Source organism: Drosophila novamexicana, unplaced genomic scaffold (assembly GCF_003285875.2).
Source record: "Drosophila novamexicana strain 15010-1031.04,08,12 unplaced genomic scaffold, DnovRS2.1 tig00000689-arrow-pilon, whole genome shotgun sequence".
In the NCBI taxonomy this organism is placed as follows: Eukaryota; Metazoa; Arthropoda; class Insecta; order Diptera; family Drosophilidae; genus Drosophila; species Drosophila novamexicana.
In genome coordinates, this window is record NW_020824818.1 from 643,046 (window position 1) to 666,539 (window position 23,494).

General features: G+C 42.6%; 1 protein-coding gene and 1 long non-coding RNA gene across 6 annotated transcripts; one reads left to right on the forward strand and one right to left on the reverse strand.

Moving 5' to 3' along the window:
- The first annotated feature begins 2,862 nt into the window (after positions 1-2,862).
- LOC115763117 lies at positions 2,863-5,001 on the forward strand. Of its 3 annotated transcripts, none has more exons than XR_004017866.1 (5): positions 2,863-3,046; positions 3,107-3,254; positions 3,347-3,562; positions 3,613-3,788; positions 3,847-5,001. It is a non-coding gene; the product is annotated as an uncharacterized LOC115763117 (long non-coding RNA). The 3 variants fall into 3 exon arrangements; XR_004017865.1 differs by having other exon boundaries at positions 3,136-3,254; XR_004017867.1 differs by having other exon boundaries at positions 3,171-3,254.
- A 7,139-nt stretch (positions 5,002-12,140) lies between these two features.
- LOC115763216 (protein escargot) lies at positions 12,141-14,792 on the reverse strand. 3 transcript variants are annotated; one of them, XM_030705685.1, is made up of 3 exons: positions 14,677-14,792; positions 14,260-14,590; positions 12,141-14,096 (listed from the first exon to the last, which is right to left on the reverse strand). In XM_030705685.1, the coding sequence occupies exon 3, from the start codon at positions 13,933-13,935 to the stop codon at positions 12,367-12,369; it is 1,569 nt and encodes a 522-aa protein (XP_030561545.1). In that variant the 5' UTR covers positions 13,936-14,096; positions 14,260-14,590; positions 14,677-14,792; the 3' UTR covers positions 12,141-12,366. The 3 variants fall into 3 exon arrangements, with proteins under 3 accessions (XP_030561545.1, XP_030561544.1, XP_030561543.1); XM_030705684.1 differs by having other exon boundaries at positions 12,141-14,138; XM_030705683.1 differs by having other exon boundaries at positions 12,141-14,590.
- Positions 14,793-23,494: the final 8,702 nt, after the last annotated feature.

Here is a 23,494-nt window from a genome sequence, read left to right on the forward strand (position 1 = left end):
TACCAAACCCGTCAAACTAAATGAACTAAATACTAAAAGTTTCCCATATCCCCCCATAGAACAAAGCCATCGAAAGTTCTTAATTAATTTTCATTTTAAAATTAATTATGTTAAGAGAAATCGATATGTGTATATAGTTCTTCCATCCGAATATTTCGAGTTTATGCACTTGGTATAGGATATCTCCTAGTCAAGCACTCAAAATTTGTTTATCTTACAACTTTTTTGAGCTCAGGCGTAGGCTAGACAGAATTCCCGAATGCTCAGCAAAATGAAATATTATTCATGGCTTTGGCAACTTGTTGCAGCAGAGTTTCTGTAGCAAAATCTGCATATGAAAAATTATTATTGTAATCCATTTGGCTTTTTTAGAATAGCTCGTCTTGGGTCCGGAAATTATGCAGCATTTTGTTTTTGTGCCCCTACCAAAAACCGTACCGTTCCGCCCCCGAAAGAAAGGCGTCGGAAGATTTATGCCTGCTGCACAGTTTTGAAGATTTGCACTGCATTTTTTTTTTTTTTTGTTCTGATTCTGCGTCGTCCGTTGGCGTTTTGGCATGTCCGTCTGTCCATCCATCTGTCTAAACGTCTGGCTGTCTATCTGGCCGTCTGGGTCCGTTCTTATTGTTGCTGTGGGGGCTTAGAAAATTTGTACAACATGCGCTCGGTGTTTCCCATAACTCAGCATTGCCTGTTGTTCCTGACTGCTCGCTGCTCGCCGCTTGCTGCTCGCTGCTCTTGGCGGCCTTTTGGTGTTGAAATCATTTGTAGTGCAAATTTTGCCCCATTGCCCGCTTGATATATGAGGCAAGTGTGAAAATATATTTGATCAAATAGCAAAGTTTTTCCAAATTGCTCAAGAGAGAGGCGAGATTTATGGGATTAGAGCTTAGAAAGGAACTCGACGACTGCCGCCCCCCCGCAGTTTTGTCAAGCGCTGCGAAAGCTGAACACGGCTCTAAAATGCTCAAATTTAAGTTCGTTCCGGTGAAAGCCGCTGAAAGGGACACATTCGCTGAAGATAAATCAATTTCGTAGTCAACATTCTTAAAACCCAAATTTCTTAATAGCAAACAACATAATTTGCTGCGAGGAGGTTCTCCTAAATCTTTTCACATGTTCCAAATCTAACTCGTGGAATAATAGTCAAATATTGACACGGAAATCAATTGGCGAATTCATGGTGAAATCGCAAGCCGGAACTGGAGTTAAATATTTAAAGTGTCCTTTGTAATTGTATTTTTAGCAGAAAACATTTTAACTTTTCATGGAGTATAGTTTTGTCGCTTTCGTTGTTTTTACTGCTTTCGGGGACTTGAACACTTGCGCGTGGTGCTGTGGATATTTCTCCGCTCAATTTTGGCACTTCCATCTGCAAAATAAACACTTTGGCCACAACTTAACCCACTGTCATAACTCAATAAATCATCAACGATCAACAGCTAACACCTACCCAACCCAAATAAATGTAGTTATATAACTGGCCGAAAACTTCAGGTGAAATTCGCAGTTAGACAGCAACAATAACAACAACAAGAAGAAATGAAGAGACAACATCGTTGCCCGCATCCTCAAGCTAATCCGGCGCCACAAACCGCAAAACAGACGAATCGAAACAACAACAATGATCCAAGAGGAACTTGAAGATCGGTGCAGATGCCACAGCATTTGAGAGTCTTCCAGCGCGCGGAGACAAAACCCGGCTATGGCTTGGCTCTATGGCTTTGTGGCTAATGATGCGACACATTTGCTAATTTCTATTGAAACCCACTTGCCGCTTGGTTGAGCTGGGGTCTGGGGGCTGGTGGCTGCTGGCTGGGGATTCGTGCTAATGATGCCAGGTCAATGCGTGTGCGGGGACCGCAAAACAGGTCTCAATCTCAAGTGTAGAGAGTATGAAGATGGTACTGCAAATCGCATGGGCTAAATGCCAATACAATATGGCCATGCCACCCGAAGCTTTCTTTTGTGCGTGAATGAAATTAAACCATGTTCAAATTAATTAAGGCCCCAGCCAGACGCAGACATCGCATCATTGCGAGCGCTCATTGTGTTAATTATTTCGGGATATCTGGAAAGTGTGCAAAATCTGGCCAAGAGTGTGATTCACATCTGCAGTTGGTGGCCTGCGGGTGGGGAGGGCAGCATTTCTTATAGTCTGTCCGTCAATCAGTCAAACGCGCCGTCATTCCAATCACTTTGCGCTCTCGGTTCACGTCTACATTTCCATTTCTATGTCTCAATGTCTATGGCTGATTTATGATTTGCATAAAAAATCATTGGCAATTCTTTTGCGGCTTTTATTTGTGTTTTTACTTCTTTCTTTTGCTGTTTGTTTATTTTTTTGTTTAGTTTACTTTTTTCGTATAACTTTTACCTTTTGTTTGAAAGTTTAGCTGACATTTGAACTTTTCACCCACAATTCCATTTGCTGGCGTTGAAAAATCTTTTAAGGAAATATCGCAACCGTAACCAAAATGGACATTTCCCGACATTTCCTTAAATGCGCACCAAGTGAAATTTGTGCAGCCCGCTGCAATGACAACAAGAAAGGCTGCGCCTTTGCACGCGCCTCACGTGTAACATTTCAATATACCCTATGGATAAGCGGGGTATACTAACGCTTAAGATGCTACGTTTCTTTTGCCTGGAGATCAAAATAATTAATTGTTTTGTTATCCCAAATTTGAACAGTTAAGTAACACCTTTCCGACTGATATATTTCCCTAAGGCTCAGTTTGTTAGCCTGCTATATCTTTTAACTCAAATGTGGGTTTAAATCTTGATCAATTCTTCTTTCTTTCAATTTTCAATGAAACTTTTGAATTTGGCCTCAGTTGAATTCAGTATGTATACATATTTTCAATCGATAGCGCAATGTCAAAAGGTTAAAAACCCAAAAAATTGTTTATAAAGTAGAATATGTGTATACTCTTTTGAAGAAAACCTCAGCAAAAAATGGTTAGGTTTAGGTTTAGATTCGGCCCTTCCCTATGTAATTAATCTGTCTTAAGGCTAGTTCCATGGGGATTATCAAATAAGAATTGTGAGTACAATCAGCACATATTATTCACAAAATAACTCATTATTCGTCTGTTCCTTTAAGTTTAAATCTTCTCTTATTTCCAATTCAAGGATATACTCATTAGTTGTACGCTATTCTATTCTAGCGAAAGGCACTTGAAGCTGCCATCAAAATATATTCGAAGGAAAAGTAACGCGCTGAAGCAGGCATCTTAAAACCAGAAAATTTTGTAAGTAAGCTCTCTTGTAGCATACACATATGCAAAATATAAAACATCTTCCGGTCTTCCCAAATATAATAAACAAAAACCTAATTCTTAAGGGCATACCGTTGCGCAGGCACACTTCAATTAAAATCAAAATGAATTAAAGTGAAATTTCATAAAAACCGATCCTTATGATAGACCAACAGCGTAGTTATTCAAGAACTCATTTCTCATTGCGTGGTCACTCTGCTGACCCACAATTTTAATACAGTTTGACTTGGACGCAAGTCAGGGCATGATTATGGAGGTGCCTCATCTATGCCATATCGCAGGTAGAATTGATAATATCTCGCATGAACTCATAAGAATGTAATCTCTATAGACCAATCGCAAGCTGCTCTTAATATGGTCAGTTCCTGGTACTGCCCCTATATCTTTTAAATCAGTTGCATAAGCCAGGGCTAGAAGTGAGAGTTTGGTAAACACAAATTTTCTCTAGATCCGAACAAATCGTTCTACATGATATTTTATACTGTTATATGCTACTGTTAGCTGCAGGTAATTTGATATGAAATCGTCATCAGACATACTTAAAGGTAATGCTCTCCACCCCCAGTCCCTTTCTCTGTTAACCCACAGGGCTGTGCTGCAGGTAATCGGATAGGCCACAAAAGGCGAAAGTCTGCTGGGCGCATACCATTTTTTCCACCATTAGTTTATTATTGTTATAATTTCTTTATTGTCATTATTATATGCGAGCACTTTTTCGAGCTGCTTCATTTGAGCCAACACATTCGTAATTACCATCATGCCAGCAGCAAACCAAACACAAACACAAGCACACACATACACACACACACAAGCACACACATGCACAGATAGTTGGAGCTGGAAGCTGCGCAACGTGTTGATTTCCAGGCAACCGCAAATCCACTTGGAGCCGGCCCAACGAGGGGCACTGAGAGCCACTTGAAATTATGCGGCTGTTAGCTACCAGATAACGCATTTGATTATGACAACGGGCCATAACGACAAGCTGAGCTGCAAAAGAGGCAGCACTGGCTAGCTTTGGAAAGTGGCAGCTGGCTGAAACAACTTGGCCAACTTGCCTGCCACGCGGGGGTGCCTGATGCATGCCCAGCTGCCACTGCGGCTGCATCTGCAAAGACAATCAAATCACTTTTGGCTGCCTGACACTGATTCACATTCATGTCAAATGGCCAACGGGTGCACAGCAAATGAAATCAGTTTTGGATGTCCAACAAAAACTATCCAAGAGCTCCCCACTTGGTTTTGGCGCGCGCGGCGTTTGTTATGGTCTCTATTATTGTATATGATGATGGAGTGGAGCTGCTATGGACCAGAATTCTATTCACCTTCTTTTGACTGCGGCCGCCTATTTGTCGTCCACTCTTCTGGCATTTATGAATTTCTCTCGACTTCTGTCGGTCCCGGTCGAGCTATGTGCGCCACAAAATGCATAAACAATCGAGAAACCAATTTCAAGTCCGGCATTGCCCAAAATACCAAAAAAAAAAGAATGTTGAAATCTTTGCCCCCGGATTTTTCGGGTGTCTTTTTTTTTATTATTGTTCTGGGCTGAAATTGAAGCCAAAGTCGGTGTAAATATTGAAACTATTTGCACAGCGCACAGTGGAAGAAATACCAGCAACTGAGAAAAATGTGGCTACGTTTCGCTGCAAGACAATATTAATAAAAAAAAACATTTGGCTCAAACTATTGCAATTTTTGTTTAATGAAACAAATCTTACGAATGAAACCAGCTTTGGTAAGATAAGTTCCATTATATTTAAGAAAAAGTAACGAGAAGAAAATATCAACAAAATATAATTCAATCGTAATAATATTCAAACAACCCTCAGTTCTTTTAATCTACACAAGATTCCACCTAATAAAATTAGGTTATCTCGAAATAGTCCAATTTCTATTTCTATCGACACTTTCGCTAGGTAGAACAAATGAACTGTGTACCACTGTGCCCAGCTAACTCGAGTATCCAACATATTTTTATAGCATTTGAATATCTTTGGGCAAATGACCGCAGCTCCGCCCCACAGCTTTGCTAAATGAGTATAAAATTGAAGAAGAAAAAAAAAAGAAGAGACAATTAAGCTTAAGGAGCATTTCATTTGATCGAAGAAAGTTCAGAGCATAAAGAGAAACCCAGAGTCATAGTAAGCCAACAGAGTCTACAGATCGGGCCCACGGCTGAGCTACGTATGTCAGCTGGGCTCTGGGCTCGGGGCAGTCGTTATTTATGGTCCGCACTTGGATAATGGACCTTGAATAGCTAGTAGCACAACAAGTGCCCCCCGAGATGAATCATATGAAAAGGTAAAGGGAGGGCGGGCCATTTGAATTGCAAAAGACAAACATCGCGTACAATTTTGACATTTACGGATCATAACAATTTGAATTTACCGTTCGCAAATGAGTCCATTTTTGGTTATATCCACGCACCGCAATGCCCCAGGGCATCAATTTGGACATGTGCCGTGTGTCTAAGCGATTGTTATTTTTTGTTTATTTCTATTATTTTTTTTTTCGTTTTTTGTTTGACTAGCAAATATTTTAAGTGGCTGCCAGCTGAATGTGCCAAGAAGTGGATGGCTGGGCGAAGTGTGGAGCCAGATCTTCTGTGGGTTCTCACAGCTGCCCCGCAGCCGTTGCCAAGGTGCGTTGCATTAATCAAAATTCCTGTTATATTTGTCCAAATGGAAATGAAAATTAACATAAATATGAGCCAGACGAATGACATTACTTATAAATAAACACGCTGCGAACGACATCTCGCTGCATATCCTGTATCCCCTATATTCCCCATCCCCCGACCAGAAAACGGTTTCACTTCCGATGCAAACAAATTTTCCCATGACCCCGCGAACAGTCTCCGAGCAGAATTGTCGAATGTTGATTTGCTCTTGTCAGCATGCCTGTTGCCCTCGGCACTCGGGACTCGGGATGGATATGTAGGCAGGTAGTTCCCAATTTCCAGCTTGTTTTATGTATGCACGCTCACGTTTAGAAACAAGCCAGCAGGAGAGCGAGGTCGAAATCCATGCCGATGAACAGGTTCTTTTCCTGCTTTGGTTCTTTTTTTGTATTTTATATGATTTTTTTTTTTTTGGTAATTCGAGCCGTAGGAAATGGAGCAACATCTTTCTCATATGAATGCCATTTCGAATGTGTCGTTTTTTTATTCTCTAGTATTATGAGTTCACTGCACCTAAATTTGAGCATAAAAAGCGGGCGGTTTGGTCATGAGCTGTGTGGGAGATTCGTTTTCCCAGAGATTCTGAAAAGTTGGGGGTCAAGGCTTTAGCGTGAGAGTCAACGCAAAGGCCTCCAGGTGGGCAATGGTTGTGTTCGGAAAACCTAAATAGGGTAGACCTCTTACAGATATGTAGATTACAGGACTCTTCAAAAGAATCATGCTGAGTAAAACTTTTCTATCGAAGGGAAAGAAGTGAAAAACAAATTTTCAACCTCCGATCCTAACTTGTGAAATCTTCTTCTATTAAACTGAGTACTATATCTTTTCAACTATGGGGAATGAAGTTGGAAACCAGTTTTCGACCATCCGATCCCAACTTCTTAACTCTTCTCCTACACTTGCAATATTAGGCATACGTATAGCCAGTAGCAACAACTAACTACCCACTCGTCTTGCTAAAAATGCCTAGAAAAATGAAATTATTGTCATAAGCAAATCTTATTGTTCATAGATAAGAGAAAATGTGCAACGCACGAAATTCAACAACAACAAAGCACGACAACAATAACAACACTTTTTATTTATTTCCTGCATTTGTTTGACAATTTTCGCTAATTTGTGCAACAACAATAAAAGAGAGACTTTTTGTTGCAAGCCGTTGATGGAACACTCTATAAATTATTTGTAGAACTCATGTCATATTATTAATAATATGTTATACAAATGAAATTTATCGTAGTTGAAGAACAAGTAAATGAACTAAACCAATTCGAAAAGTCAACTTCAATTTATTTTTTACTATTAAATTGTTTTGTTACTATGTTGAAGATAAATTAAAAAATATTTAAAGCAAAATCTGATCAAATACTTGTCGCCCTGTGACGTCACAAACCGCGCAACAGTGCAGCTAAGCACGATGTGAGAGTAAAAGCAAAGCAAGCGCAAGTGTTTTGTGGGGGCAGCGCGCGTCGCATTGGTTGGCCAACCAAAAAAGCTTCAAAGCGCTGAGAGCGATGAGAGAGATGCGAGAGTGTAAGTGTAATGGGGAGTGCGTGAGCTGAACGACAACGCGATATCATCTGCGTAAACAAACACGCACACACACACGCACACATACACACGCGCGCGCACATACACACACAGAGGCAACCTGCTTGGCTATGGCTAGTTGGCGGCTTTTCACCCAATGCGGCTAACCCATTGTCGTTGTTGTTGTTGTTGTTGTTGTTGTTGCTGCTGTTGTTGCTGTTTCGCCAATTAGTTAGCCGCTGCGGCTGCGTAGCGTGCAATATTGGCATTGGCCAAGCCAAGGGGAGCGGTGGGACGGGGCGGGGTAGTCAGGCAGACAGCCAGACAAACAAAACTTGGCTCCCGGCCAACAATTGCGCAGGCAAACAGCAGTTAACGCGTTTTATTGTCTTGCAAGTGGCCACAACGAGGTGTGCAAGTGTGTGTGTCTATGTATGTATGGGCCAACATCACCATGGCGTAGATCATTAGGCATAGATGGAGATGGTGTTATTATTTGCACGTTTTGTGCGAAATGCACTTGGCCCAGGGTTCGAATTCGGGAATTTATAGATTTCGATATAGCCGCAGTCGCCGCCAACGCCAAAGTTGGACTGCACAGAAGTTCTAAGCCAACGGCTTGGAAGCTGAGGAAATGCGACTAAAATTGAAGCTTAATCCATAAATACTAAGGATTATTTTATATTATAAAATGATTTTCCAGTCGCTGAAATCAAGCCAAAAAGTAGTGCAATTTGGTAATACAATGAGCGAATATCACTTTCCTGATGTTTTGCAATTGCAGCTGGGCCAATTCTCCCGCTCCCGCTTCCGCTCCCTACTGGCCAACCAGCTCTGCCAGTCCGTGTCATAGATAAACCTGACGACGAAGTCGATTTTCGGCCATAATAAAGCAGAAAAGTCAAACGACAAACAGATCGAGCTTTATGAATATGCAAAGATAAACAACAACAATTGACCCCCCCCCCCCCCCCCCCCTCCCTACTCACAACCCTCGCACTCTTTGTCCCACTTGGCCCCTCCGCTAAATGCTCGCGCGCTGTTTGTCATTTTGTTTGGGCGCAAAACTTTTTTTGAATTTCAAATTTTTAACGAGCCAAAATAAAAACTTTCCAAACAAAAGGCTGCCCATACAAAAAAAAAAAACACTCGATCCAGAGCAGATCCAGCCCAAATGAGGGAGCCACATCGAGGCAGGGAACTTGCCAAAGAGCGACAAAAATAAAAAAAATAAAAACAGACCAGCCGAATGAAATTTAGCGTAAAAATTGAGATCTTTTGTCTGCGATAAACGTGAGCATTTTGTTTGTCACGACGAAGTGTGCTTTTTTGCGCGATCGCTTCGTAGTTTGGAGCTGAATTTGGAGCTCAACTTGTGGCCGGAGTTTTCCCCATAAGCTCTAGTCAGTGCTCCCTGGACTAGAAGGTGTACCCGAAAGCCCCGACAGATCGGTGTAGCTATTGAGAACAGTGGCTCATTCAAGAGAAGAATGTGGAAAAAAGGCTAACTAAAGGACTATGATTTATAGCTTAAGCTTAATTAAGGGAAACATAATACTTCTGCCAAACTGAAATCAATTTTAGAACTAGAATGCCTACAAAATAGGGGACTGAATAGCTATTTGACTATATTTTATACATATCTTAAATGATGACAATAATCGTATTCTTAATATAATTCAATAAAGAGTTTATATAAATGTCTATTTATGAACACATAAAAATCAGTTTACAAATCTGTCAACAGACACTTTTGTTTGTGGTCTGTACAATAAAAATGTGTTGCAATAATTGAAAAAGTATTTAAAACATTTCTTGTGTTCAGCTCTAAAAAAGCCCTGCGGACATCTCACTTATGAAATGGTAATTTTCTTGTTATACTTAAGTTCATTCAGAAATGTAATTTATCCAGCAATTGAGCTGTCATCTCACAGCACCTTTGATGTCTATTCAGACACCAGCAATCATCCAAAACTTGGGATGGATTAAGTCCATGGCCAATGCGTCAAACAAATTTGCCGATCAAGCGCGAAATTTGGCACATACAAGACCCGAAAAATTTCCAGAAATAAGTAAAACAAGACTTAAAGTGAAGCTCAACTGTTTTTTGGCAAAAAAGGGCAGCAGGAATGGGGGCGGGCCACCTTTCGATAGCCTCTGTTTCGTTGACCATGTTTTCGACTCCATTTCTCGAAGTCGTCGCGACTCTCGGCTTGGCGCTTTGTTATCGCCAGATCCGGCACAAAAGGCCCTAAATGCGCGTTTATTTTGTTACAATTTAGGACGCTTATTAGAAATCGTTTGCAAATTGTTTGTGCAAGAAAGCAGCAGCACGATCGGGCACAATCCTCTGCCCCGCAGCCCCACGTAACCGGAGTGTTGGCGGAGGGGATCTTGTACACCATCCGAGTCGAGCCACGAAATGCGTGCATATTAATTTCATATATTTACGTCGAGTTCGGCTCAACGATCGCTTCGCTGGGATCTGCACACGTGAGCCTCGAATCGGAGCTGGGGGACGCTAACGCCGACGGAGACGGGGACGGGAACGGGGACTTGACTATCCAGTCTGGTTGCTGCTGATGATCTAATTTGGCAACAATTGTCGTAGTCGTGGCAGTTTTGGGCTCTAGGGCGATGGTAAGAGGGGGAGGAGCGGGGAAGCGCAATTGGAGGCGCAGATCCACACACATGTGGCCCGGCCTAACCTGGTCTCCGCCTGGGCGATCAATTGATCTCGATAATGAGTTTGCTTAGCAGTCGAGAACGCACCCATATTTTGTACCCTTTACAAGTTGGGCATTTATATTTAAGCAGACACTGTGCCGGGCTCATCAATCGATGATCTCTATGGATGATGATAACAAAGCGGCAGCGCTTTGGCACTTATCAGTTTTAAATGTAGTTTCTTGAAGAGATTAGGGAAACACGGAACACTGTCTGCCAGGCATAATATGAAAAACCATATAATTGAAAAAAAGTGCAAATAGAAACTTAATTTCTGAAAAGTTTTCTTAAAAAAATGAATTTTCTGAATATTCTGTTATAGTCATATGGACAATTCCTGTGCTCAGCTAAATATATGTTAAAGTAGGGTATTCAAAGTGCCTGCTAGCCCATTCATTGTGATTCCTCACCTATTTGAAGTAGTGTCGCCCGTGGAGCCTCGCCATTTGATTTCTCTTTCCGCATCACCGGATCGGGATCGACGTGGATCGTCGAAATAAATATCTGCGTATTTGCGTTGATCTTTTTCATTAAAATAGGTTTATGTTTAATAAGACGTTGATGGAGCTCTGTGGCAGCGGATCTATTGAACCGTGCGTTGTGCCGTGTTGTGCTAGCTTTCGATTTGATTTAGTGACTGCCATTTTGTGAATACCTGTACGCCCCTTTCCATGCCGCCCCCGTGTCCCCCAGCCCCCTGTGCCCAGACACACTCACATTGTACGCTTGAGTACGTGCACTGAAATTTAAATATAATTTATGAGCAGCGTTGCATATAAAAAGTTTAATGTTTTTGGGGTCTCTGGCAATAAAATGTCGCGATTGGCTGATTGACTCCGAGCGATCGGTCGATCGATCGTTGCTTTTGTATATATATTTATGTATATATATTTATGCATTTGAAGTGCGTCTGAGACATACGAAAGAGGAGCACGACCTAAAAAATATGGTTGTAAAGCCCAAAGGGGGAAGTTATTCACGAATATTTCGATTTCAATTGAACTGGGAATATGACAATGCCAATAGGAATCGAATTGGAAGCAATTGGGAAAGTATTGCAAACAAGACCGTACGAATTGGAAATGTAATTTTCCTCAGTTTTCATAATAGGAAATACATTATTTTCCTGCATCGTACTGCTAACAAGATTATACTCTAGTTATAATCGTCCAGCTCGAGAGTTTTCGGAAATTCCCAATAGAACGCAATATTCTCTCGTCTTTTCTCGCACTTTGCAAGTAAAATTCCTAAAATTCACAACCCAATCAAAAAATGCTCATAAATGTTTTTTGTATGTAAATAAATGTATTTTTTTTTTTTTGTTTTTCTTTTTTCTTGTTGATTGTTTTGTATTTGTTGCGGTTTCTTTTATACCGTGTAATAAATTACTTAAAATTATAAAACATTTTTATATCAAAATATTTGTTCTGTTTCATTTTTGTTTTTCAGTTAACATCTAAAAATTTGTATGTATAGCACATTTTCAATGTATGCAAATAGTTTCGTCATGGATATCAAAAATATATATATGTATATATATATATATATATAAAAGTATATATAAATACAAGCTAGAGCTATGCTAAAATACTATAATAAAAAGAGATACAAATATATACGATTTCTTTGTCATAATCATAGTTTCGAGTTGCTAGTTTTACAGTTTTAAAGTTTTACAGGTTGCGGCTCGTCGTTTGCTCTTAGAGTCTTTACAGTTAGACGCCGGAGCGTAATACCTATATGTACAGGACACTTGCAAATACTTCACAATAGTTCGGCTTAGGATTGAGACACACTAAAGATATCTAGGGCTTACGAAACGAATTTCCAATTGTAATTTTAAGAAATTCTTGAAAATTACAAATATTTTGTTCTTTTTTTGTTTTTTTTTTTTTTTGTTTTTGATTTTCTCTTGCAAAGAAAATGTTGACTAGAAAATAAAAATAAAATAAAATAAAAATTTTAACGTTTCACTGGGTGTGTGTTTTTCTGGTTGTGCGTGTGTGTGTGTGTGTGTGTCTTGGATTTGTCTTGGAGCTGCCGGCTTCCGCTTACTCTCGAGCTAGGAACTAATTTTTGGTGGAACATGGCTTGTGTAGAACGTTGTAATGCGATAATGAACTACGACGAGGTGGAGCTGGGAGCCTAGGGCTCGGCGTAGCCTCCGTAGGATAGCTCAGAGGTGGAGCCAGCAGCGCCGGCGCTGGAGCCAGAGCCAGAGCCACTGCCGCCCGGACAGCCGCCCTCGTTGTGCTTCGTCAACAGCGACATGCGCGAGAATGTCTTGGAGCAGTTGCCGCACGAATATTTCTTGATGTCCGAGTGCGTCTGCAGATGCGCCCGCAGATTGGAGCGATCCGCAAAGGCGCGATGGCAGTGCTGGCAGCTGAACGGCTTCTCTCCGGTGTGGGTGCGTATGTGCCCCTGCAGCAGCCAGGGCCGGGAGAACGCCTTGCCACACATGTTGCATTTGCAGGGCAGCGTATGGGTGCGTATGTGCATCTTGAGTGCGCCCAGGGAGACGTACGTCTTGTCGCAGTCCTTGCAGCTGAACGACTTCTTCACCTGGTTGCCCTCAGCGGCGGGGCAGTGGAACTGCTGATGCTTGGTGAGGCCCGAGAATGTCGAGTAAGATTTCTGGCAGTCGGGGCACTGATAGCGAGGCGGCGACGACTTGTCCTTTTTGCTGGGCGACGACGAGGCCGACACAGACGAGGCGGAGGAGGTGGAGGAGGACGACGAAGAAACCGTTGCAGCTGATGAGGCGGAGCTGCTGTGGCTGAGCTGTTTGCTGGCGGCATCACTGTGTGCGGCAGAAGCAGCTTGTTTATGCTTCAAGGAGAGATCCTCCGGCACCGAGCAACAGCTCGATTCGGGCGTCAGACTGCGCATCGAGTAGTAGGAGCTCTCGGAGTAGGCTGGCGAAATCGGCGCATGGTGCTGGGGATGCAGCGGCTGGTGGTGCGGATAGCCCAGAGCGGAATAGGCTGCAGGATACGTTGGATATGGCAGGAAACTCTGCTGCTGGCGCACTCCCAACTGCGGTCGGTGTATCATCTCGGAGCGCATCGGCGGCGACACGGAACTGGCGCGTCCATGTAGATAATGATGCGGCGGTGGCGACAGCGAGCCCAACGAATCGGATGGTGAGCTGGGCGAGAGCAGCTCGGCGCGCAGTGGCGCCGATGCGGCTGCTGCTGCTGACAAATGCGGCTGATTGATGGTGCGATAGAACTCCGCCGTGTACGGCGACATATGGAAGTTCCATGGCTGCAGGCCATAGTTGGGATAGGTGGGCGTGGGCACCACTACGGAGGCGGCGACAGCCGCAGCCGAGGCTGCGGCCACAGCGGCAGCAGCTGCCAGGGCAGCGGCCTGTGTCTGTTTGGGATCGCTTTCAACGTTGACACAATCGACATCATCCTCATCCTCGTGCTCCACATCCATGTGCTCCGCTTCGTCGTCCGTGTGATCCACATCGACGCCTTCGTCCTCGCAACAGTCGCTCACATTGATGAGCTCCTCCTCTGAGCTGGAGGCGGCTGCTGCGACCGAGACCTCAACATTTGTTGTTGTTGTCGAGCAGGCATCGTTGCTGTTCTTTTTGAGGCACAAATCCTCGGGTTCGGCTTCGAACTGATAGTTGACAGGGCGCTTCTTTAAAGGACACTTGCTGTAGTTCTTTTCCACTAGTATATGTTCGACGGTATGCATTTTGTAACTGTTTTTCTTTTTCCCTTGGTTATCTTGTATTATTGTCACACAAAAACTCTGAACTGATTTTGACGCTGGCTTCACATAAACATCGCGTTGCGCACAAAACTTAACGAACTGAACGAACTCAATGTAGGGTTGCCGTCAATTGGTTTGTGTTGCTGTTGCAATGAACGAAAGAGAAGAACTGAAACAAGACGAGACTGCCCAGCGGCTTTTATAAGCGGCACAAGCGCTGCGCGCAGCCGGAGAGCCAGAGAGCGCAAGAGAGCGTGCTGGTAGCGAGAGAGAGCAGTAATTACCTGCTCCCTTGTGTGCATTTACCTGGCTGCAGATGTGTGCGTGTATGTGCTCGACGTCGTGCTGTTGATAGCGTGCGTCGCGGCCAATCGCAGCGGTCCGCGCCAAAACCGGTTCTCACTTGGTTTATGTATGCTTTATGTACTCCGGAGCGCGTACACTTGCACCAATCGCTAACGCCGCCGCAACAACAACAGCGTGCAGCTAAATGCCGTTATCTTTGCTGTGGTGTGCAGGCCCCGCAGCTGCAGCTAAACGCTGGTGCATGCAAGAGAGCGAACCCAGAGGCGCATTCAGATCAACGACGCACTTAACGTGTGAAGCTCTTCTTCAGCACGAGTCCCACCAGGTCTTGCTGCAGAGAGCGCCAGAGAGCGTAAAATTTAATTGAAAGCCAAAATAATAAAGCATCGACAATGCGTAATATCAATCGACTCTTACTTTTGTTGTTCTGCTCAGACCTTTTGGGGGGTTGCGAATGGCTCTTGCGCAGTGCCGTTTCGACTATTAAATAGGCGAAACAATTGATGTTCAATAATCAAGACGCAATTACAATAATTTTGTATTTTGACTGATGTATTAGCAGAGATGCATTTACAATTGCGACATATCGATTATAGTGAATGACAATTGACAGTCACACTGCTTGAGGTTTATTTACGAATATCAACGAAATGAATTTAAGGTTTAAGGTTGTTTTTTTTTTAGCCAACTACCTGTAGTTAAAACAATGCAGAAAGTATCCCCAGCAGTGGATTACTTGGTCTGCACCGTCATATAACCCCATTTATTGTCTCAACAGGTGCATTGCTGCGTTTGGAATTGACCTGTTGCCGAAACGTGGTCAAAATAGAAACCACAGGTAACAACCCGCACGTGTGCAAATTAACTGATGTGGGTTCAGGTAGCTAGCAAGCATTCTACGCGAGATATTTGCCAAGGGAGTAAAATCAGCGTAATAGCCGAACAAAACGTATGCACACTTAAAAGTAAATAAGCTTTATTTCTCATACGCAACTCAGCATAAAAGAGCATAAGGAAGAGTTAACTTTTCCACTCTTAAGCCACACTCAATTACGCCACTCTTTTCGTATTGCTTTTGTATGTTTCGTTTCCAGTTTGTTTCTCGTGGGGCTTGGCCACAAACAAGCTCTCTTAGCGCGCTCTTAAGGCATTTCCCCAACGGCGCATGCCCAACCAACCAAGTGTCGCCTGTTAATCGACTCCGACAGGGGTTAAACCGTAATTCTAAATTTAGACACAGAAATCTGGCACTGGCCACACACGCATGCGCGTTGCGCAATTAAAAAACATGTTGGAATCTCAAGTGGCAACCCCTCCATGGAGGCAGCTGTCAAACAAACAAACAAACACTTTCAGTGTTGTTAGTCAGATAAAAAGGTGTTGGCTAGCAATGGGCTCTAGTTGTGCCCCGCGCGACCATAAATCATGAGCCAACACATAACCTAAAAACCTAAACCTGTGCCAATTGCGGCGGCTTCTCGGAATCCTGTCCAGCCCACACAGGCGCGCATTTAACTTAATTAGCGGGCTTATCAAATGTTTGTCCCTGTTGCCCACTGTGCTGTGCAGATTTAAGATTCCCAGGAAGCAGGCACTAGCAGGTCCAGCCAGGTCCAGGGCAGCAATCTCGCCGGCCCAAATCCACAAAACCACCAGCATAAATTAATAGATAAACATGTGCAACGTCGTCCGCCGGCCGACTGACTGACCACGTACTGTGTGAGATGCGATTTACATGCTGGGCCCAGGTATGCTCTGCTCTGGGTGCGCTCTTATCTTATCGCACGTCGTGGCCTGGGCTCACAACCTGGGGCACCTGGGTATCTCTCGCTCTCCAAGTCTAATGCCTTGTCGTCTCGTCGCCGCTCGATAGACTGTTAACAAAGATTTAATGATCTTGTTAACTAATTTTTTGTACGTTCCCGATCCGCGTGGCTTGTATGTGCCTCTCGACGGGGACCACCCACAGGTGTGGAGTGCCTAACCGCTGTGCAAGTTAATTAGCTTGCGTTTGCTGCCGCTCTAAATCATGAAGGAACAAGCTTATTGGTGTCTCTCTCCTTCTGCCAGGCGACAAGTCCTGATCCTCAATTAGGCATATTTAAGGACCGCGTCGAACTGCTTGCAGCCATCGAACAAAGTTTATTTGCACTTCACACTTTTAAACAAAATTTTCGTTTAAAATATACGTTAAACTAAATTAATTTACATAAAAAATGGACAAGCGAATGAATGAGTTGAATAGCTCTATTAGCTAATAATATTGCACATAAATTTCCAAAATCTTTAGACCTTAAGCCAAGAGCCCACATATGGAACTTGTTGCACAAAAGGATCAGAAATGCCTATCATGAACGAAAACTCGTGAAAAAATCGTCAAAAAATGCAAATACAAAAGAAGGAGCAATCAAATAATTAACACAAAGCTATTACGGCTGATGCATTGGGCGCAAAAAGAGGATCAATCAATTAATAATGACGGTTAATAAGCCAGGTCAATATATCGTATGACTCCTATAGGAACAATCGGTTGAAAATTAAGTTTTCGTATAAAAATATTTGTTTTTCAAGATAAAGACCAAGCACCCCATTTATTAATTTTACAGAGCTCCTTATATATATGCCATATATGATAAACATCGGCCTACAGTACCATATAACTAGTTAAGAAGAAAATGATCTTTTTGTCCATATCTTCCATCAAATTCAATTACGAGCTTTCTAATTCTCCTCACATATTGGCTAAGCCGTCAGCCGTAAGTTTTATAAGGGTATTTCATTTTCGACGTACCGAGAAGTTCCTTTCGTATTTGTTTTATTTTCCGACGTGTTCTATTTCTATTGATTGTAAGCACAAAAAGCAGCCTATACCCTTACTTTTTTTGCTCACTGTACATAATTTATTTATTTACTGTGTCCCATTTGGGTGGCATTTAAAGTTAAGCAATTTATTAGCAACAATTTTGGCTGTCATGTTTGGGTATTCCTTAAACATAATATCCTAAAAAAGATGAACGGTTAAAAACTTTCATTCGCATCTACAGTAACAGAAACTAAACGCCGCGGGTGCACATGCTCCAGACCCCAGTTGAAGATCTCCATAACCCACACGCACTTTCATCGAGCTCGCGGATGGCACGCAGATCTGGGCCCAGCCGCAAGGAAGGGTCAATAAAAATACTCGATTGTAATTTTCACTGTGCAATTATTGCCTCAGCTTTCAAATGCGGTAGGGCCTGGATATGTAATGGCCCCAACCTCAAGATCCGCTACAAAAGTAATTTTCAATTTTTACTGCCTGCTCTGAGCATAAAATATAAAGCACAACTCTGTAGAGAGGGCTCTGCAGTTCCAGCCAGACACTTGTTAATGCCACACGTTGCCGTTTTGCTGAGTCCCATTCGTAAGGGCCAACAGCAAGTGGCTTTGGTCTCTCGTTTTTGCCTGTGTGTCCTTAAAACGCTTAAATGCAAAAGAAACACGAGTTTTTCATGTATTTCGGAGCAGACAAATCTCATTAAAAGGCGTCGCCTCTTGGCTTGTCGCCGTCGTCTTCGTTTCTCGTGTCGCCGCCCGCAAGGAAGACTCGATTGGGCCTTGGTGACTCCCAGACTCCAGAGCTGAGACCCGTGTTTGACCCCTTTCGCTCTCGAGCTCAGCTCGAGCGGTCGCAAAAGGCGTTGTATTTAAAATGTCGTTAATAATTTGTTGCTGCTCTGGCCCAGACACAGACGTGGCAAGTCCCTGGCCGCGTTTTCTTTCTTCTTTTAAAGCTTGTCGTAAAAGAGTTTTATTATTTTTGTTTCACTGCCTCAAAATAGGATTAGCACCTTAAGAGCTGGTCATATAATGGGTGTTACTCGTTGCTCCATGTTGCAACAAATAAACTTTCGACAAAATAAAATTGCTAAAATATCATAATTTTACACGCTTTCTGTTTAGGATGTTAAACAAAATCCTCTTATGAAAGCGATTCTACGAAATCAACAATGTTCCCACAGTTAAGATGGATTTTCATTTATTATTTTAATTTTGATCAAAATACAATTTGTTCTTTTCTCAACTAATGAAGTGAAAAATTCCATTAACTTCATCATGTGACGAAACCCTAAAATCTACTATATAAATTTAAAAAAAAAATAGAGGATGCTCACTTTATTGCTTTTCTTTTAAAAAGAGATTTGAAAAAGTCATGAAAAAACTTAATCGATAACTTTCCCTTTGGGGTGGGCAATGCGATATCAAAAGTATGGTGTTTTGCAACACTAAAAATGTCATTTAGGTAATTCATATTTTTTAAATCACCGGGTTGTGCATCATTTCATATACAATCATTTATATACAATTCGTTATTCTGTGATTAACAGATTTGAATGAGCTTTACATCGATAACTTTCTTATTGGGGATGGGCCATTCTTATCTGCTTCCAATAGCCATATTTTATTGACTGATTGCGATAATTCATCAACGCAATAACAAAGGGCTAGCGTTTTACAACACTGAAGCGTGCCATTAAAATATTTCTTTGCACTTGAATTTGCGCAATCAGCTACATATGTTTGGTATGTAAATTTTCGAAAAAATAAAATAAATAAATAATGTCGTGGAATTGTAAGAGCTCAGTCAGGCACTAACAACGTGATTTTTCAGTGCAGCATACAAAGAAAAAACGCCTGCGAATGCAAATTGCCTGTGGGCAGCAAACAGAAGGTTGCAAAAGCAATAGAAGAAGAGCATCCAGCTGAAGCTTTTTTTTTTTTTTTAATTGGAGCGCGTTCAAAGATTCTCCCACAGCCCACTGCACTAGTTTCCAATGCCAATGCTAGCACCTATTGATGTCGAGAGATGACAATAATGTTGTCTGCGCTTCGTTATGTGTTGCTCCTGCTTTACCCTGTACCCATTGAAAATGCAAAGGGTATATAAGTTTTGAGCACATACAGCAAGCGGACGGAAGCATCAACGAGCTGAACATGTCTACCACATTTTCGAAATCTCCTTCCATCCTCCAAACATCGATAAGTATTAATACGAAGTTTTTCTTATGTATACACAGATTAAGAATATTTTACTCTTTACCCTAGTTCCTCAATTTCTGTGCTTTCGTAACACAAAAGGGTAAAAAATTAAAGGTGAGTGCGATTTTCTGTGTATATATACATGTGTAATATTGTTTGAATTTTTGGGGCCGGCTTCAAAACGATAGATACAGGGTATCTCCTAGTCGGACCCATTCGACTAGACCACTCTCGTTGCTGCTGCTGCTGCTTATTGTGCGCCTTGGCCATGGGCAGTGCATTGTCATTGTCACCATAACAATTTTGTTGCCTTTTCTGCTTGGCCAGAGCCTCCCGCTGTGTTGTGTATTGTTTGTGCATCGCTTGGCCCGCGCACGCTGAGCAGATTTCCCAGAATTGACACCTTGCCAGCCGGGCTGCTCCGTGCGCCCGGGCGCTCTTGAGGATTTGCTACACTTTTGTGCGGCGCGCCAAGTTGTCTGCCGTAGCTGGTGTAATCAGCCGGCGACGGCGAGTGGAATCTTTGCCACATTCATCATTCTTGGCTGCCATTGAAACAATTGTTGCACGTATTGTCGGGGTGTGCGTGTGTGTGCTCATGTGTGTGTTTGGCAAGCCAGGCCAGGTGTTTGCTATGGAATTTCAATTTGCATAAATTTGGTGCAGATTTGCGTACAATGGGACACGGCCTCAACGGCAGCGGGCGTACATATACGAGGATGAGAAGATGCCTGGCTACACCTACTTTCCGCATAATGATCGATGCTCATTGAATTGTGCGTGCCGATTAGGCTGGGCTCTAATGAAGATGTTGCCTGATCTCTGCTGGGCGAAGTAAGAGATGCTTTAGATTCGTGAACCAGATTCCATGTTTATTAGTTCGACTAATAAAAATGCAATTCTTAAACTCGAGTTATTTATGCTTTGAGACTAGGTCTTTCTTAGCCTATTTTAATATTAAACAATTTCTTTTAACGAGTTACAGCCGTGTGATCAATAGAATTGCCAAGGCTTGTTCAAATTAAGATCATAATTTTTGTTTTCTATATATATCTACATATACATTCAACTCAACTAGACGGACTGGCTGCCAGCTGTGAGCACCAGATGGCTGGGCCAGTTGAAGTCTCATTTCGGGGCAGACCACCTGATGCCAGAAGGCGGGCACAGTCAACGCTAATGCACCACCTACTGCTACTGGCACAAACACGAGGAGGCCGCCAGGAAACAAAGCGCGATTTCATTAGGGAGTGTGCAAAATGGAAAGGAAATAGAGCACGCAGCGCGAGGGTAAGACGCCTACCAAGCGTTTCGTTTGTTCAAAGACAAAGGACAATGCTAAACTGAGTTGTATGGCTTTCTAACGACGTGGTCCTGCGGTGCAGCAGACGAGGGAACAAGTCAGCACTCAAAGGAGTAACGCACCGTGAGAGACCGACAGGTGTGGTCCGGCCTAGGGCCAAATCTTAAACCAAGCCCTGTCTTATCTAGCACAGCTTATCAGCTGTCCACTTGGCACCTGCCCCGCATCTTGGCCAACAATTAACCATACAAATAAACCCATTTTGTGGTAAATATGCTCATGTCATCTAAAATCACGATCACAACGTTTTCGTATGTGAATTCCAGCCTGGACGGCAGCAGCCGCTGGCAAACACAAATAAATTCAGGTGCTAAACGTGATGTGCGTGTACAAATGACATTTCATTTATCTGTATGTGGTTTTTCGAAAACCTCGACACACGGGCCGAGCCAATATTTGTTCATAGTTCATGTATTTACCAACAACTTGGCAAACGCTCAACAAGTGTCTACGCTTTTTGTTTGTATTTGCATTTAGGAGAGGTTGATAACAAGATAATAAAATATATACAATATTTTGTTTGATACTTTGACTGTTTATCCCACGGGTTATCCTTTTTTTGTTTAAGCGATTTGATTGGGTGCCAAAAGCATTTATGTACTGATAAGTAAAAGTGCTACCCTCATATAAAAATGCTTAAAAAACAAAAACGAAATGTTACCAGCTTTGGACGGCGACTTTTTCTTTAAATGTAGACTTGGCTTTTCCACCTATTTCATGCTGATGGTAAACTTTTTCGTACTGTCCTGAACTCCCATTTACACGCAGAGAAGTGGATCTTGGACAATCGGTAAATCGTCTACACAACTCCCATTTTCCTGCCAGGTGGGTGAGGTTTCGAAAAGGTAAATCGAGTTTCAACACGACTCAATTTAAATTTCATAAATATCGAGGATTTGTTTGAGCCCGTTTACTACAAAATTCAGCTGATTTTCACAAATTTTTCACAGGTGCGGATGGAATTTTCCCAAAATCTTATCTTACTGTAAGAAATCTAATTTCTAGCTCTTACGGCTTGGACTGTGCGTTGATCATCAATCAGTCAATCAGGACAAATAGTTTTATGCAGTAAATCTTAATGGAAACTCTGGAGTGCCTTGTAGTGGGTATTTACAAGAGGTACTTGAGATAAGAGCAGTTCACTGCGCAATTTTAAACTGTGATTCTCTTTCTACAGGCCGTGATGCCCGCTCTTCGGATCGTTCGCTGCGGCATCTAATTTGTAGACTACCCTCATATCGTAAGGCACATGCCAATACAATAACTGAAAACATTTTTGGCTGCAGGTCGACTTACCTACTGGATCAAACACTAAATCCTCAAACAAAGGACAACATGGCAAAAAAAAAAGAGTATTAAAGGAAAATGGAAGCAGATTTTTGCCTTTGGCACAAGGACAGGTGATGAACGTCTTTCCACAATTTTTTTGTGCACGTCGAATGCCACACAGGACTCTGAAGTCAGGAGTGGAACCTGTGCCTAGGATACCGATGCCTAACGCTATTATTCGCAAAAAAGACAAAAAGAAGTGCGCACAAAAGCGGGCAGCGAGGCAGCTGACAAATCTAAAGAGATGAAGATGCTATTAGAAATCTAGGGGCAGGCAGAGATATGCCAGCCAGCTGCCTGGCTTGGGCTCGGGCTTAGGACTCGCACCGTCGTTTTTCATTTTTGGCAAGGTGCTTGCCTTGATTGCGTCATGTACAGTGTGCCCCGGCAAGGTGGTCTGTTATGCCGTGGTCTGTTAGAGCGAACTGTCAACATAAATCTTGCTTATACATATATATAAGTATATATATATTTTGTCATAACTCAATGGAGAGGCAGCGAGGGAGATGGAAATTTTTAATTGATTGGGAGCGGAAGTGGCTGAGCATCGCATCATAATGGTATATACCTATTATTAATTGTCATAAATCTTGATGAAAATAAAGCATAAAAAGATCGTAAGAGGCCCATTAAAAACGATTTCGAAATGAGCTCAAGCTGCAAACCCGAGCCATGCTTAACCCTTCATTAGGCAACGCTTTGATTTTCTACGTAAAACGTTAACTGTTTCTCGTTTACTTTTCGTCAAATTACATAATGATGGCCAGCCTACTCGATTGAGCGCAGAGACAGGCCAGAGACAGGCACAGACACGGGCTTGAGTCCTGGCCACGCCTCACACACGCCGCACACACCTTTTGTGTGTGGGTGTGGCACACAGGCAGTCCAAATAAAGGCAATCCTTTTTGGCCAGCTCTGAGCCTTTGTGCTGCCGCCACAGCCGCAGCGGCCGCAGCGTCCACTTGACAATTTAACCCAAAATGCAAACCGTTGAAATTAAGTTAAATAGTTTCTCGTTAAAGAAAACCCTTCTCGAGTACCGTTTCTTTCTTCTCGGCTCTTGTCGTTTGTTGTTTGTTGTGTGTGCTGCAACTCTTTGGGCTAAGCGCACCTGCCAAATGATTAATCATTTTGTGGCCCCGAACTCGGCTGCCTTTAACACCTTTACCCTCGCTTTCTCCCTCTTCTTTCCCTGTGCCTGGCTGTGCTTTATGAAGTGCGTTAGTTGCACCCGTCAATCCGTCGTCTTTCACGAGTTATTATACCCTCTCAGAGGGTATTATAATTCCGCCATGAAATATGTGACACCGAGCAAGAGAAGTCTCCGATATCGTCAAATATTTATATTCTTCCCTCGGAGGGGAAAACTTTTTAGATTTTCCAGATATATTGACCAAATTCGTCAATTACAGGCTTAACTATTCTTCTCAAATAAAATTTCTACTTAGAAAACATAAACAATTACGGCAAAGACCACATTGAAAAGCATTTTTATGGAAATTGTATTCAAGGGTATTTGGCTTG